Source organism: Theobroma cacao, chromosome 1 (assembly GCF_000208745.1).
Source record: "Theobroma cacao cultivar B97-61/B2 chromosome 1, Criollo_cocoa_genome_V2, whole genome shotgun sequence".
NCBI classification, from domain to species: domain Eukaryota; kingdom Viridiplantae; phylum Streptophyta; class Magnoliopsida; order Malvales; family Malvaceae; genus Theobroma; species Theobroma cacao.
The window spans coordinates 36,489,713-36,504,308 of record NC_030850.1 but is presented as its reverse complement, the minus strand read 5'-3'; the positions used below and the strand labels follow the sequence as shown (position 1 = coordinate 36,504,308).

General features: G+C 36.6%; 1 protein-coding gene across 1 annotated transcript; it reads left to right on the top strand.

Moving 5' to 3' along the window:
- On the top strand, window positions 569–1,550 carry LOC18614508. The gene has a single exon (XM_018121587.1). It carries the CDS (start codon window positions 697–699, stop codon window positions 1,273–1,275), a length of 579 nt encoding a protein of 192 aa, XP_017977076.1. The 5' UTR covers window positions 569–696; the 3' UTR covers window positions 1,276–1,550.

Sequence of the window (14,596 nt, the reverse complement as noted above, 5' to 3'; positions counted from 1 at the left end):
ATTATTTAGTCACCATAAACATGCTTTATCAATAACTTATATGAAAAACATGAGTAAATAAAATTATTGAAATATTAGATACTTTATTACGTAAAATAATGATTAGATACTTACTTACCGAAATATCATATAATTATTTAATTTTTATACATATTTTGTAAATAACCCTTTAATTATGGGTATTCAATAATATTGTGTTACTGAAATTTTGGATAGTAAGACTTATTAAAATATCAAATATATACTTATATAAACTCGAAATGCATGATTATGTAATCTTCTTTCCTGCACTGACCAAGAGGGAAGATAATGCTGTGTAAAATTGAGAAATACAAATCATACAGACATATCTTGGCAGTGAAAGTGGAAGTGCCTATCAGGTTTTTGTCCTAATTAACAACATTGACAAGGTTGAAAAAATCTAAATTATTGACGTCCAAAGATGAGATAGGAATCTACTTCTCATTTTGTCCAAACATAATCATGCAAATATAGAAAAAGAACAGTGAATTGTCTTCATATTTGTCACGGGATTGATGCTGTTGCGAACTATAAAAAGCTGAATTAAGACTCAGCCAAACCCCAAGCTTTTCTGGAGAAATCCATCTACTACTTTGTTTTTCTTCATATCCCCATAAACAAAAAGCTTCTTCAATTCTTGAATCCTGTTTGTAGTTCAAAACCCAAGAGAAAACAATGGTTGGGACTACTTTCAAGGACTGGTGTCGTTATTTTCAGTACAAGGAAGGTGCAAACGAGGAGGACAGGGATAAGAATAGAGCCGACGCCCGCAACGCTCTCTTGGTAGTTGCGACCCTTATAGCTGCCGTGACCTTCCAAGCTGGGGTTAACCCCCCTGGTGGTGTATGGCAGGAAACCAAGAATGGCCATAAAGCAGGCATTGCTATCTGTTCATCTGACTCAGATGCCTACTACGTTTTCTTGACTTCCAACACCCTAGCCTTTTCTGCAGCGGTACTTCTCATTATGTCTCTCACGCATACTTTTCCTTTCAAGTTTGAAGTAAGGGTTGCCTGCGTTTCAATGATTATAACTTATGGATCTGCAATCTTTGCTGTTACCCGGGATGGAGACAAATTTCAACTCGCCTTGATCACAGCTGCTGCGCCTTTAATTTTGCGGTGCTTGATCCAGCTGTTGGTTAAGTTGGTAAACAGGAAACCTGAGCCTCCATGCTTGATCCAGGCATTTGTCGGACCTAGGAACAAGACAGCAGAGCCCCCGAAAGACCAGACCCAGCAAGCAAAGCCTTAGGTGGATGGCTTTCACTCTCAACTCCTAGAAGGTGGGAGCCTGAATAATCTAGAACTCAAGCTATGTATATATATTTACGGGATGTGGACGTAGGGTATGTATCCAAGATTTGCCGGTTTCTCATGATAAGATTAAAAATAGAAAAAAAAATCTTGGAAAAATAAAAAATAAAAAATAGTTTTGTACCAAATCAATACTAGTATTTGTGAGTTTGTCTTCCTAAGTGATGTAAAATTAAGTTTGTATGATAAGTAAATAAAGTGTGTAATTTTGTATGTTCTATATATAAATAAGAGAAAATTATGGAAAATGACATTTTTTGATAAAAATATTTTAAAGTAACTATCAAAATAAATGTAACTATTTTTAGCCATATTTAGTCATGATTTGACGAAAATACCCTTTAAACTATTTCAAATAAATTAAACCATTTATCACAATTTCTCCCCATTTGTGCTTCAGATTTCTCTCTCACCATCTCAGTCTCTCAAATTTTATCGATTTTTCTGTTCGGTATTCGTTTGCTATGCTTACGATTTCTCTCTCTCACGTTTTCAGATTTCTTTTTTTTATGCTTTCAAGACACCAAGCAATGGTTTTGATATGCTTGGATGGGTGGCTGTTTGAAAAATTCGATTTTTAGGTATTTTGAATAAAACTAAAACGGTAGAAATAATCACAAATGTATAAAATAGTTTTTAATTGAATCAATTAATGACCTAGATATCAATAAACTCAAAATTTTGAAATTTATAAATCTAGGTTTTCAAAGATTTTTTTTTTTTTTAGTCAAAGTGGGTGCTTTAGATAAAAAAACATTTGTATTTTGATTTATGAAAACATGTTAGAAACACTTTAATTTATGCCAAATTGTAAAAAAAAAATAAAAAAAAATATTGAAAGGATTTGAAGTTTCACAGGTTTTTGTACATGGTTTATCACAAGCTTTTGTATATGGCGTGTCACACGCTAACCATGACTTGTCATAGGCTTTGGTACATGGCGTGTAACACACTAACCATGGCTTGTCACAGGCTTTTGTACATGGCATTTCACACGCTAATCATGACTTGTCACAGGTTTTTGTACAAGTGTGTCACATGTTTTTGTACATGGCGTGTCACACGCTAACCATGGCTTATCACAGGTTTTTGTACATGACGTGTCATAGATTTTTGTACATAGCGTGTAACATGCTAACCATGGCTTGTTATAGATTTTTGTACGTGTAACATCATAGCGTGTAACTTCATTAAGGGTAATTTTGTCAAACTTAGCTAAAAATAGTTAAAACTATAAAGAGTGTCATTTTTAAAAATATCTTATCTTTAAGGACTACTTTTTAAAATGCCCATATAAATAAAAGTATCTATTTATTTCACATCTCGTGAATCTATCAAGTTTTGATTTATTTCGACAGTAATAGTTATTGTACTTTATTTAATCTGAAATTTCATTCAAATGTTCAACAAATGAAAATTCAAATTTCTCTATAATTTTTTTTATTATCTAAAAAAATTTGAATTTATTTTTTTAAAATAAAAAATAGATGCATCAATTATTGAAGTTCGGTTACGAATTGTCATAGTAATTTTTGTCATAGAAGAATAGGTAGCATAGCTTTTTCTATGGTAACAATATTCTTTTTTTTTCATAAAATGGAAGGAATAATTAAGTTTGTGTTATTTAATTTGTCTTTATATTTTTTAAAAAAAAATTAAAGGGTATATGATCATCTATTTGTAATCATTCTCCAAAGTTTGATTTATGTCGGTCTAGCCATAATTCATCAAGCTCAATTGACACCATAGCATCTTTTCTACACCGATGGAATTCCCTAATCTCCATAAATGGAAAAAGATTCATCTCTGGGTCTGCGATTGCACTGAACTCAGCTTCAAATCTGGACATGTTGTAGACAAGCAAACATAAGAAGAACTTCACAATGCATATTGCAAAATTGAACGAATTGAGGAGAAGAAACCTGTCTATTTCCCATGAATCTTCAAGCTAACATGGGTTTGCAGATCACAGATTCATGGCAAGGTTGAATTGTTTGTTAAGTTTTTTGTTCCATTTATGGATAGCATCCAAAGGTTGACATTTTCTGGGGCTTCTTTGGATTACATACTTGTATCAGATTATTTTATTTTCATCATATTATCTTTATTTTCATCATCTTATCCTATGAAAACTTTATATTAATTTACAGAGAGAAATTTGCCAGGCTAATAGGACAATCTGTACGGATTATTAGCACTCTTTGTATACATCTATCTCCTAAGCTAAAAATTTGCAGGATCACTTATTCTCTCCAGCAGATCAGTAGTTGCTTGTGACTGCATGCACATGTTCCATGTCCCCATCCAAAAGAATAAAGACAACTGTCAAATAGAGCAATCTGTTATGACCCATCTCTGTACCCAAATGAACCACCAGCAAAAAAACAGCATTTCTTTGTGTACAAATTAGTGTTGTCAACTCACCTACTTTGTAAGTATCACTAAATCCCAGGCCAGGGGCTCTATGCACCACTCAATGTTTTCATTCTTTGTTCCAGCCCGAAATGCTGCCCAATTATGAACACAATCGTCACCTATGCACTTTTAGTGGCACGTCAAAAGAAAAAAGAAAAGTTTTTGTGAGAATCTTAAGGTGGATAAGAGCAGGTATCAACCAAAAGTATCACCCTTAACAGAATTGGGGGGAAAAATGGGGCATCAATGAAAAGGAAACTCCCACTGTCAGACTTTTAATGCTAGTTTTTATATTGTTTTTATCTGATATATTCCAAGGGTTTCAAGTTCAAGCTGTATATTCACATGCATTATCAGATGGTACAGGGTATTTAGAATTTTCCTGACCATTAAAAAAAGCACAATCATGAACCAAAAGAAATTTCAGAAATTGATCGACAATGAGACTTTTGATAGCCAGACTGCAATGTACGAACAATGTTCCTTTAGCCATTTTAAAAATATGATTATTAATTAACTTGTAATATCTTTTAATATATATAGTTTATATATTATGTTAATTTATAAGAAATATAATTACTATTATATATATTAAAATATTTTAATATATATTTTAAATACAAACATATTTATTTTCTATTTTGTGTTAATATTAAAAAAATTATAATTTATAAAATTATTAATTATAATATACATACCTTTATTTCTATATACTTATAATATATAAATCTAAAGAGAAATTGTGAAATTTGAATAGTTTTAAAACCTAGCTATTTTTTTTAATTTCCTGTAATTCAGGACAAACTTATATAATTAATTAAATTAATTCATGAAACTATAATTATTAATTAACATATAATGTCTTTTAATATATATACTTTATATATATTAAGTTCATTTATAAGGAATATAATTACTGTTATATATATTAAAATACTTTTAGTATATATGTATGTACTTTAAATATAAACATATTTACTCTCTATTTTGTGTTAACATTACAAAAATATATAAATTATAAAATTATTAATTACAATATATATACATTTGTTTATATACACTTATAATATATAAATCTAAAGAAAAGTTGTGAGATTTGAAACTTAGTTATTTTTTTAATTTTATGTAATTAAGGACAAATTCATATAATTAATTAAATTAATTAATGAAACTTAGATTATTTATTAACTTGTAATGTCTTTTAATATATATACTTTTTATACATTAGGTTTATTTATAAGAAATATACTTACCATTATATATATACTAAAATACTTTTAGTATGTATACACTTTAAATATAAACATATTTAGTTTCTATTTTTTATTAACATTACAAAACTTATAACTTATAAAATTATTAATTATATTTGAGATATTTGTTTTTAATTATTTAAATTTAAATTTTATTATTTGTGTGTTTTTATTAATTTAATAATTAGTAAATTATATGAAACATGTGGGAGAAATATTATTGTATATAGATATAAGTACGGATTTGGATTCGAGTGATGGGATACCCATGAATAGCATTTTTTTTTTATAATTGAGGGAAGGGGAATTCAAACTCAACTCTCTAAATAGAGGGATAATGCACCAACCAATGAGTCAAATACTCGAGTGCTGGTACCCATGAAGAGCATTTTAATAATTTTTTTACATAATCGAGTTTTTAAACGAGTTAGGATAATGAGAAAATTGTGAGAGAAGGACCTCGTGATAAGGTGATTTCATAAATAACCGCCCATATAAAGTTGTCTGTTTCTACCCAAAAATAAACATGAGTAGACCAAAATGCCCTTAAAAACATCATTTCAAATAAATGCTCAGCTGTTTGAGCCATCTGCCTCCTGCCAGAGAGAAAATGAAAAACATTAAAAATAAATACGCGCAGCTGTTTGGGCTCGATCATCTTTCTCTGTCTCAACTCTGGCAAGTCTCTGTTGAGCACCATCGTTGTCAGCTCTCTCAGATCTCTGAACTGTATGAGCTCTGTCAACTCTCTGTTGAGCACCATTGTCATCGGGCTGTGGTCTATCTCTCGGTATCTGACGACATTGTCGTAGATTAACACACCCTATAGTAGAGATGACATCAAGGTACCTGTTATTGGGTTTATTTCTGCAACACACTTAAATTTCTGAAACATTTAGTGTAAATGATAAGATGGATTAGAAACATTGCCCAGAATTGTTACACGCCATGCATCTATAACATAAGTGAACTGTTATTTTAGCGTGTCACGGTTGTTACTGGCGTGTTGTGGGTTAACTAGTTATTTGGGTTGTTAGCGTGTCACGGTTGTTCTTAGGGTGTGGTGGGTTAACTGAATTTATAGGTTTTTGACGTGTCATGGTTGTTCCTGGTGTGTCGTGGGTTAACTGGTTTTTTAGGTTTTTAACGTGTTACGGATGTTGGTGTAACCAGTTAGTAATTACAGTGATTGTAGTGTCACAACAGTGATGCATGGCATGTAACGATACTGATTCATGGCGTGTCACGACATTTGACTTGATATGCATGGCGTGTTACAACATTTTACGTTATTTGCATGGCGTGTAACAACACGACTGATAAATTTTTTATCACGACATGTATTGTGTAAAATGATTGACAATTTTTTTTTAAATTCAGTGGGGTTTCAATTGTGCGACTTGTGATAAAACACGGTGGTTAGTGGGTGGATGGCATTTAGAAGGGTGGTGAGTCACGAATGCGGGGGGTTAGGAGTGATTTGTCGTTTGTGGGCTTGATGAAGCTGGTTGAAGATGTTGTTAGGGTAAACTCAAAAATTGACGAGATTGAGTTACATGCATTGATCAGTACACCCGGAGAGCTATTACGGCCAATTATCAAGGACGATGAGGATGTTGCATTAATTTTGCTAGAACAAAGAAATGTTTCGGTTGTGTATGTCAGCATTAAGGGACGCCAAACAAATGTCTTGTCACATGGAGAAGTTGGACAACATGGTAATCAGCTCAATCAAAATGAGATTTACAATGCTTCACGTATACCACAACATTCAGTCCGTAACCCACAACAATGGCAATTGAGGTACGCACAAGAGTTTGTGCAGCCCCAGTAGACAGACGACATTCACAAAATAGTTGGCTGCACAATTTCGATTAGGATGTGCATCAAACCAATTTCTTGCTTCTCTTGAAAAAATGCAACGATCGGGTGAAACTGTAAAATGTGTAATGCCATTGTCAAATGAGAATACGACAGTTGAGGACAACAATGTGAGGTTGGAGGGTGACATTACGACGCTGGAGTATAATACTGCATTTGATGAGGGAAATGAGGATTTGTTCGCTACCGGTGAAGATAGATTTGATCACATTTCAGATGATGGGCTTGAACAATCACAAGATGACAGTTCAGACGATGACTGCCTTTATGACAGTGACATTCCAATTTGTAATAATGTTGAAGGTGAAACGAAACCTGTTGGAGGTGTTGATGTATGAGATGTTCAGTGTGATGACCCCATATACAATAACCCTATTGCTGGTGAGAACGAGATTCATTCCCTTGATACATTGCTCGATGACAGTGATCAGGAAAGGGGAAATGCAAGGATATCTCGTACGTGGGTAATTGCAGGTGCAGAAAGGTTCTCCTTCCAAACAATTACCACTGAGGAGTCGACATGTGCCGAAGATCGCTTATACAAAGGAAGAATGTTTTCGTCAAAGACTGAGTTGAAATGAGCTTTGAACATGTTGGCTATAAAAGAGAAGTTTGCGATAAGAGTAAAAAGGTCATGTAAAGCTCGTTATGAGGTTGGTTGCAAGGATAAGGCATGCAAGTTCAGTGTTCGTGCAACGAAGTTACTTGATAGAGGAGAATATTTGAAAGTTCAAAAATTCCACAAAGTACACACCTGTACCGTTGATGGTTTGCAAGGGTGGTTTCCAACTACGAGTGCGAAGATGATTAGTGAACTTATGTCACACAAGATTCGGGCTAATGGAGTAGCATTGAGACCTAAAGACATAATTTGTGATATGAGGGTTCAGTGGGGATTGGAATGCTTGTATGGTAAGGCTTGGCAAGTGAAAGAGTATGCGGAGAGGCTTGTTTTCGATCCATCGGAGGAGTCATTTCAGCTACTACCATCGTATTTTTATATGGTAGAACAAAAAAATCCTGGCATAGTGACTGCAGTGGCTACTGATGAGGAAAAAAGATTCAAATATTGTTTATGGTCATACGAGGCTTGTATTCGGGGGTTTAGGGATGTAATGCGTCCTACGATTGCAATTGATGCGACACATCTGAAAGGTAGGTTCAAAGGTGTTCTGTTTGTCGCTGTATGCAAAGATGCGAACGAGTGCGTATATCCAATTGCGTTTGGCATCGGCCATATTGAGGACGAAGACTCGTGGACGTGGTTTCTTAGAAAGCTGCGTGATGCGGTTGGTTGTCTTGAAAACACTATGTTCATTTCTGATCAGCATCTCGGCATTAAGAAAACAATCCAAAATGCATTCCCAGAAGCGCACCATGGTTTATGCGATTACCACTTGAAAAAAAACTTTAAAAACAAGTTCAAGAGCGACGATGTTTGTATGCTTTTCACCCTTGCTCGAGATTGCTATAAGGTGGCCGATTTCAACAAGCATATGAACTAGATACAGCAGATTCACTTGGGAGCCCACGCGGACCTTATAAGAATAGGGCATGAGAAATGGGCACGTGCATTTTCACCGGCAAGACGATACCAAATGATGACATCCAACATTGCGGAATATGTTAACTCATGCTTGAAGCATGCAAGACAAATGCCAATCACTATTTTGATCGAGTTCATCAGAGACATATTCTAGCGTTGGTTCCATGAATGGTATGAGGAGGCCATCAAGGTGACCACGCCCCTCAGCCCTTGGGTTGCCAATCAGTTGAGTAAAAGGTTCAATGATGCACATCGCTTTTTAGTTAAGCCTATCAATAGAGTGGAGTTCGAAGTTAAAGACGGGAAGATGGACGGACTTGTAAACCTGTCTAGGAAGACGTGTTCATGTTGTGAGTTCCAAACAGATTTACTACCATGCAGCCATGCCATTGCAGCAATAAGGTCAGAATATCTTTATTTCTTATTTGAACCGTAATTGACATAGCATTTACATTGTGCTTGAAGATTGAGTTGTTAATGTTTTTCAGTAAATACAATCATGAAGCCATTGAATTATGCGCTGGCTACTACAAGACAACCGTTTTCGTGAAGGGTTATTCAGGATCCATTAGGTCGGTAGGGCATCCTAGTGAGTGGGACATCCCCCCTCATGTGAAACAAATTGTAGTCTTGCCCCCACCTTGGCGAGGTCAAACAGGAAGACCTAGGAGGAGAAGGATTTCATCAGCTAGTGAAGGTAGTCGAGCACGAAGATGTTCACAATACAAGAGGTACGGGCATAACAGACAAAATTACCCATACCCATTTGCAGTTCCATCCACAAATCTAGCACCATCTCTAAGTCAATCAGCGACTCCACGACTACACCGACCCAAAACATGTACAAGTTGTAGACAAACTGGTCACTCACGCAACAACTGTCCAATATGAAGGACAATATCTGAAAATATAAGGTGTGTTGTGAATGAAGACAGCTTGACCGCCTAACTAAATGTGTCTGAAAATTGTAATTGAATTCGTTTTGCTTTACGGATTTGTTTGCTTGATCATTTTATGATGCACTTTTAGTTACGGACTTTGTTGCCAAACATTTCAGGCAGATAAGCATGTCAAGGCCTCTGTCTGATCAAGATCGTGTTAAAGTACATTCTTACATTGTTCGTAAAAATGTTTCCGATTACAATCTCCATCAGACAGGAGCCATGTATTTGCTTATCTGCCTGAAATGTTTGGCAACAAAGTCCGTAACTAAAAGGGCCTCATAGAATGACCGAGCAGACAAAATGTCAAAATCTTCATATTATATGCGTTGGATCTACAAAACATGGTACAGATGCACCAGTGAGTTAAGCCATAATGTGCAACAAGGTATATAGAAGAAATAAATAAGGAATAAATGTGAGACACGTCATGCATAACAAGTAAAATGTTGTGACACATCGTGCATATCAAATAAAATATTGTAATACGCCATTTATAACAAGAAAAATGAAATGACACGCCATGCATAACAAGTAAAATGTTGTGACATGCCATGCATAACAAGATAAACTTGGTGACACGTCAAGGATAACGAGCAAAATGTTTTGACACACCATGCATAACAAGTAAAAGGTTGTGACACGCCATGCATAACAAGATAAACTTAGTGACACGCCAAGGATAATGAACAACATGTTCTGACACGCCATGCATAACAAGTAAAAAGGTTGTGACATGCCATGCATAACAAGTTAAATGTTATAACACGCCATGCATAACAATTAAATTGTTCTGACCCGTCATGCATAACAAGTTCTGGTGTGTAAATTTAGACGTACGATTTTATAATGGCAGGATAGAATTTTGGCCTGAAAATAATTGGAAAAAAAAAGGAGGATGGATACAGAACAATTTCATGCTAGAAGTAATTAGATGGATGGAAAAATCTATATATTCAATGTTAATCAATGTAATGTTGGGTTAGTGCATCCGGTGTGCTTGGAAGAGAAATACGACGAACCTGAAAATTAATTAATGCCAAACTGGGGTGACACGCGACGGCCCAATTCTTATGACACGTCGACTAAAAGCAGATTAATGGTGTCACACGTTGAGTATCTGGAGATTTATGGCATAACACGCCATGGCCCAATTGTTCTGACACACTGAGTGGAAGCAGATTACTCGGTTGACATGCCGAGTGTTAGTGGATTAGCGACGTCACACGCTGACTTATTGCAGAAATTTGGGGTGACACACTGAGTGCAAGTAGATGTATGTTGGGACACGCTGACTGGTATCATGTTTAAGGCGTCACACGTTGACTTTTTTCGACTGTGTATGAAATTAAATATATTGTATATAGAAAAGGAAAAAAATTCTTGGTATCAAATTAATTGTGTATAGGCAAAAAAATTAATTGTGTATCAAATAATTGTACAAAGTATATTGTGTATACATAAAGGATTATATTTGTTTACAATGAATTGTATACAATAAATTGTGTATACAAAAAATGTGTATAAAATGAATTGTATAAAAAAATTTATGTGTACCAAAAAAATTGTACAGACAAGGGCCTATATGTTCAGGGTTTGCTCTCACAACTGTTGAAAAAAATTTTCAGAGCATATTGCCGACGCATTTTTGCAATCATATTCTACTTAATTTCGATCTTTTTTTATTGCAAAATATGCTCGATGTACCCTATCATGAACATATCGCAGCTGACACTATCATTCTGTCGATGCACTTTAGCTTTTGGCAAATGAATATCTAATAGCATCAGCGTCAAATCCCATCTTTTCTGACGTATGTTGTTGAAATAACTGGCTGAGTGTCAAATGAATGACATCATTGTCGTCAAGGGTGTCATCTGACCCGCATGAACTCCGTTATCCTTAGCATCTGAAGTTATTGTTGAGTCCACGACCTTGATCGTCCACCGCACCAAGTCGATCTTCGCAACCACCCAATGCCCACCAACGTTGCAAGGCGCGAGAATGAAATCAACATCTTCCCATTTTTTGGCGTACGTTGGCCTTTCACCCTCCACATAGCCCCGCAACTCATCTGGAATTTGCATTTTGGCTCGGGCATCTTCTGTTGGAAATTCGGTGTGTAGCATACGAATGGTGTCCTGTGAAAGATGTAAACATTAGCTTACACTTCATGCAATCAAAAACTTAGTATTTGTAGAATTTAACAATTTTCAAATAAACTTACGAAGAATATCGTGTCAACCATGCATGCACGGGTAATGTATAGCTTTGACTTCGGCCCTGTCATTCGCTTGCAGAGTAGGCTGAGGCATGCGTAGATATGTTCACTTGTCATTTCCTCATTGGGATCCTCTAAGGTTATGAAAAAGTCAGCCCATTGATCCCCTAAGATGCCGACATTACGCCTGCATATGTAACATAATTAATTTCATAAGTCTTGGTGGATAACTGTTTCATTAAAAAATAATATTTGCAATTTTATTTACGAGCTTACGTCGCAGACTCCTCTTTCTTGAAAGCTTCGTAGTCTTCTACGATTTTATCCCTCACATCTAGACGGGTCACTAAGGGGTCGACGAATGGGTTTGCCATGTATTTGCTCGCCATTTTCAGTCATGCCGCTTAGTTGGGTCTGAAATTTCTGTTGCACCATGATGGACAGCAGATGACTTTGGTGATGACGACCGTATCTCAACTACATCAAGAGTGCTCTCACGATAAAAAACCATAGCTCCTGCTGCTGTGTTGACGAATGCTTCGGCCGGAGGAAGATGCTCTCTTTCAACATCATCTGACTGAAGGGTGACATCCACTACCACAGCTTCTTCGACAACGTCATCTACATGAGTTACGTGCTCTCCATCAGCACCAAGAACGTCATTGTCAATGTCAACACCAGGTTCATGATACTATCCATTATCAGCATCATCGTGCTCCAGACCAGCACTGTGAGATGGATCGCCCTACAAAATTGAAAAAATCATTAGGGAGCTCATAAAATACCACAACCCATAAATTATAAAAGGTTGTAACACGTCATGCATAACAAGATAAACTTGGTGACACGCCAAGGATAACGAGGAAAATGTCGTGACACGTCATGCAAAACAATTAAAATGTTGTGACACGCCATGCATAACAAGATAAACTTGGTGACACGCCAAGGATAACAAGCAAAATGTTCTGACACGCCATGCATAACAAGATAAACTTGGTGACACGCCAAGGATAACAAGCAAAATGTTCTGACACGCCATGCATAACAAGATAAACTTGGTGACACGCCAAGGATAATAAGCAAAATGTTTTGACACGCCATGCATATCAAAATCAAACGTTGTGACACACCATGAATAGCAATCTGCGGTGGAGTCGGACCGATCGGTGCTTCAAGACCTGTCGTCACTTTCGCATACTGTAATTACATATTTAACTGTGTTATTCAATAATCATGTATGAAATTGTTGAACATTAACTGTTACAACTTTAATATCTTTACCGTCGGTTCATTAGTAGTTTGCGGTGGAGCCGGACTGATCGGTGCTTCAGGACCTGTCATCGCTTCCGTAAACTGCAATTACATATATAACTGTGTTATTCAATAATCATGTTTGGAATTGTTGAACATTAACCGTTACAACTTTAATATCCTTACCGCCTGCTCGTTAGCTGTCTGCGATTGGGCTGGACTGATTGGTGCTTGAGGACCTGTCCTCGTTTTCGTAAACTGTAATTACATAAATTACTGTGTTACTCTATAAACATATGTGGGAATGTAGAATACAAACTGTTAGAATCGATCTTATCGACGGGTAGTTTCCACTCTGCATCTGAGGAGGACCGGTGGGTGGTTCTGGAGTTACCGGCCCATGGTCCAGCTGCAAACATAGAAATGTTATTCGATAATCACAAATGGAATTGGAGAAACAAAACTGTTACAATTGTCTTTACCAGCTGTTCATTGCCTTGACCATGGTCGTCCCCTTCATCCATCAACTCATCAACTAAAGCAGCGACTGTGCGCATCCGCTTCGTGCCACCAGAGGCTCTTTTCTCCTTCAATCTTCTCTTTTTTTGCCTCGCACCTAAGCCCCAATCTGACCGATCCTCCATATGCCCTATTGGCACGTACTCATTACCCTCCGATAACGGGACATCAAGGTCCTCAAAATACTCCCAGAGGGCCTTATCTGTGGTGGGTTCCAAAGTCTCCAGTGCCCACAACTATAAATAAACAAATAGAATGTTGTCATTATCGAATAGGGAAAATTATTTTACAAATATAACGCAAAAATTAGCAGCTGTTTACTCACTTTGTCAGATGACTCTAACTTCTGAATTGTCTTGTAGAAGTCTTTTGGCTTCTGATTGCAATCTCATCTGCACATTCATGGGTGGACGTTGTCCTTCGAACCAGAGGGGGTAACTATTTTTCGGAGGGCCGAAATTGCCTCCATTGCCCAGAACCGCATGTCAAATGTAACCCTTATCAGACCGTCAATTATAAACGACTGCACCCATAAATTTTTTGTCCAAAAAGAAACTGAAAAATGTTATGTTTTAGTACCTATATCACCCATGCGAATCCGTAAATGTTGTAGTGTAACCGAGTTTCCTTTAGCACGCTCAAGTCAGGAACTTCGAACCCCTTCAAAAGGTAGTCCAAGGTCAGCTTCCAAACATAGTGCCCCCATAGGAAGACATTCCAAGCGTCGATGTCATCCACCAATGACAGCAACCAAGGCGTCACCCATCTACGTTAGTCTTTACCAAATAAAATGTTATTCGCGATCAAGATGAGTGCCATCTTGGTCGCTGAAAGTTGCCCTCGCGAAAGGTATCAAGCAAAGCCTGCAGCTTAACGCTGCCTTTCCCGTTCTAGTATCTTGCATGAATTCCATCCGTAACTACCTTGTACGGTCGTCTGACACATCAGGCATTGGACCAAACTTCAGCCCAGTGATGAGGCAGAACTCTTACTTTGATAGCTGCGCCTTGCTCTTGCCAATGGCAAACCATAGCTCGTGGTCCATTGACTGCCTCTCAATGATCCGACGAATCATGATGCTGTGCAAGAGACCGACGTAAAAGTACCCCTGTGGATAGATGTCCAAGAGCATTCCGAAGCAGGTACGCTTAACTAGATCATACTCCCCATTTTGTTAGAGAGTCTTTATGATGTAATGCAGCTGCGACCACTTACAGTGAGTAATAATTGAG

Coding starts and splice junctions, on each gene's coding strand:
- LOC18614508 (XM_018121587.1), top strand. CDS start 697: ATGGTTGGGACTACTTTCAAGGACTGGTGTCGTTATTTTCAGTACAAG.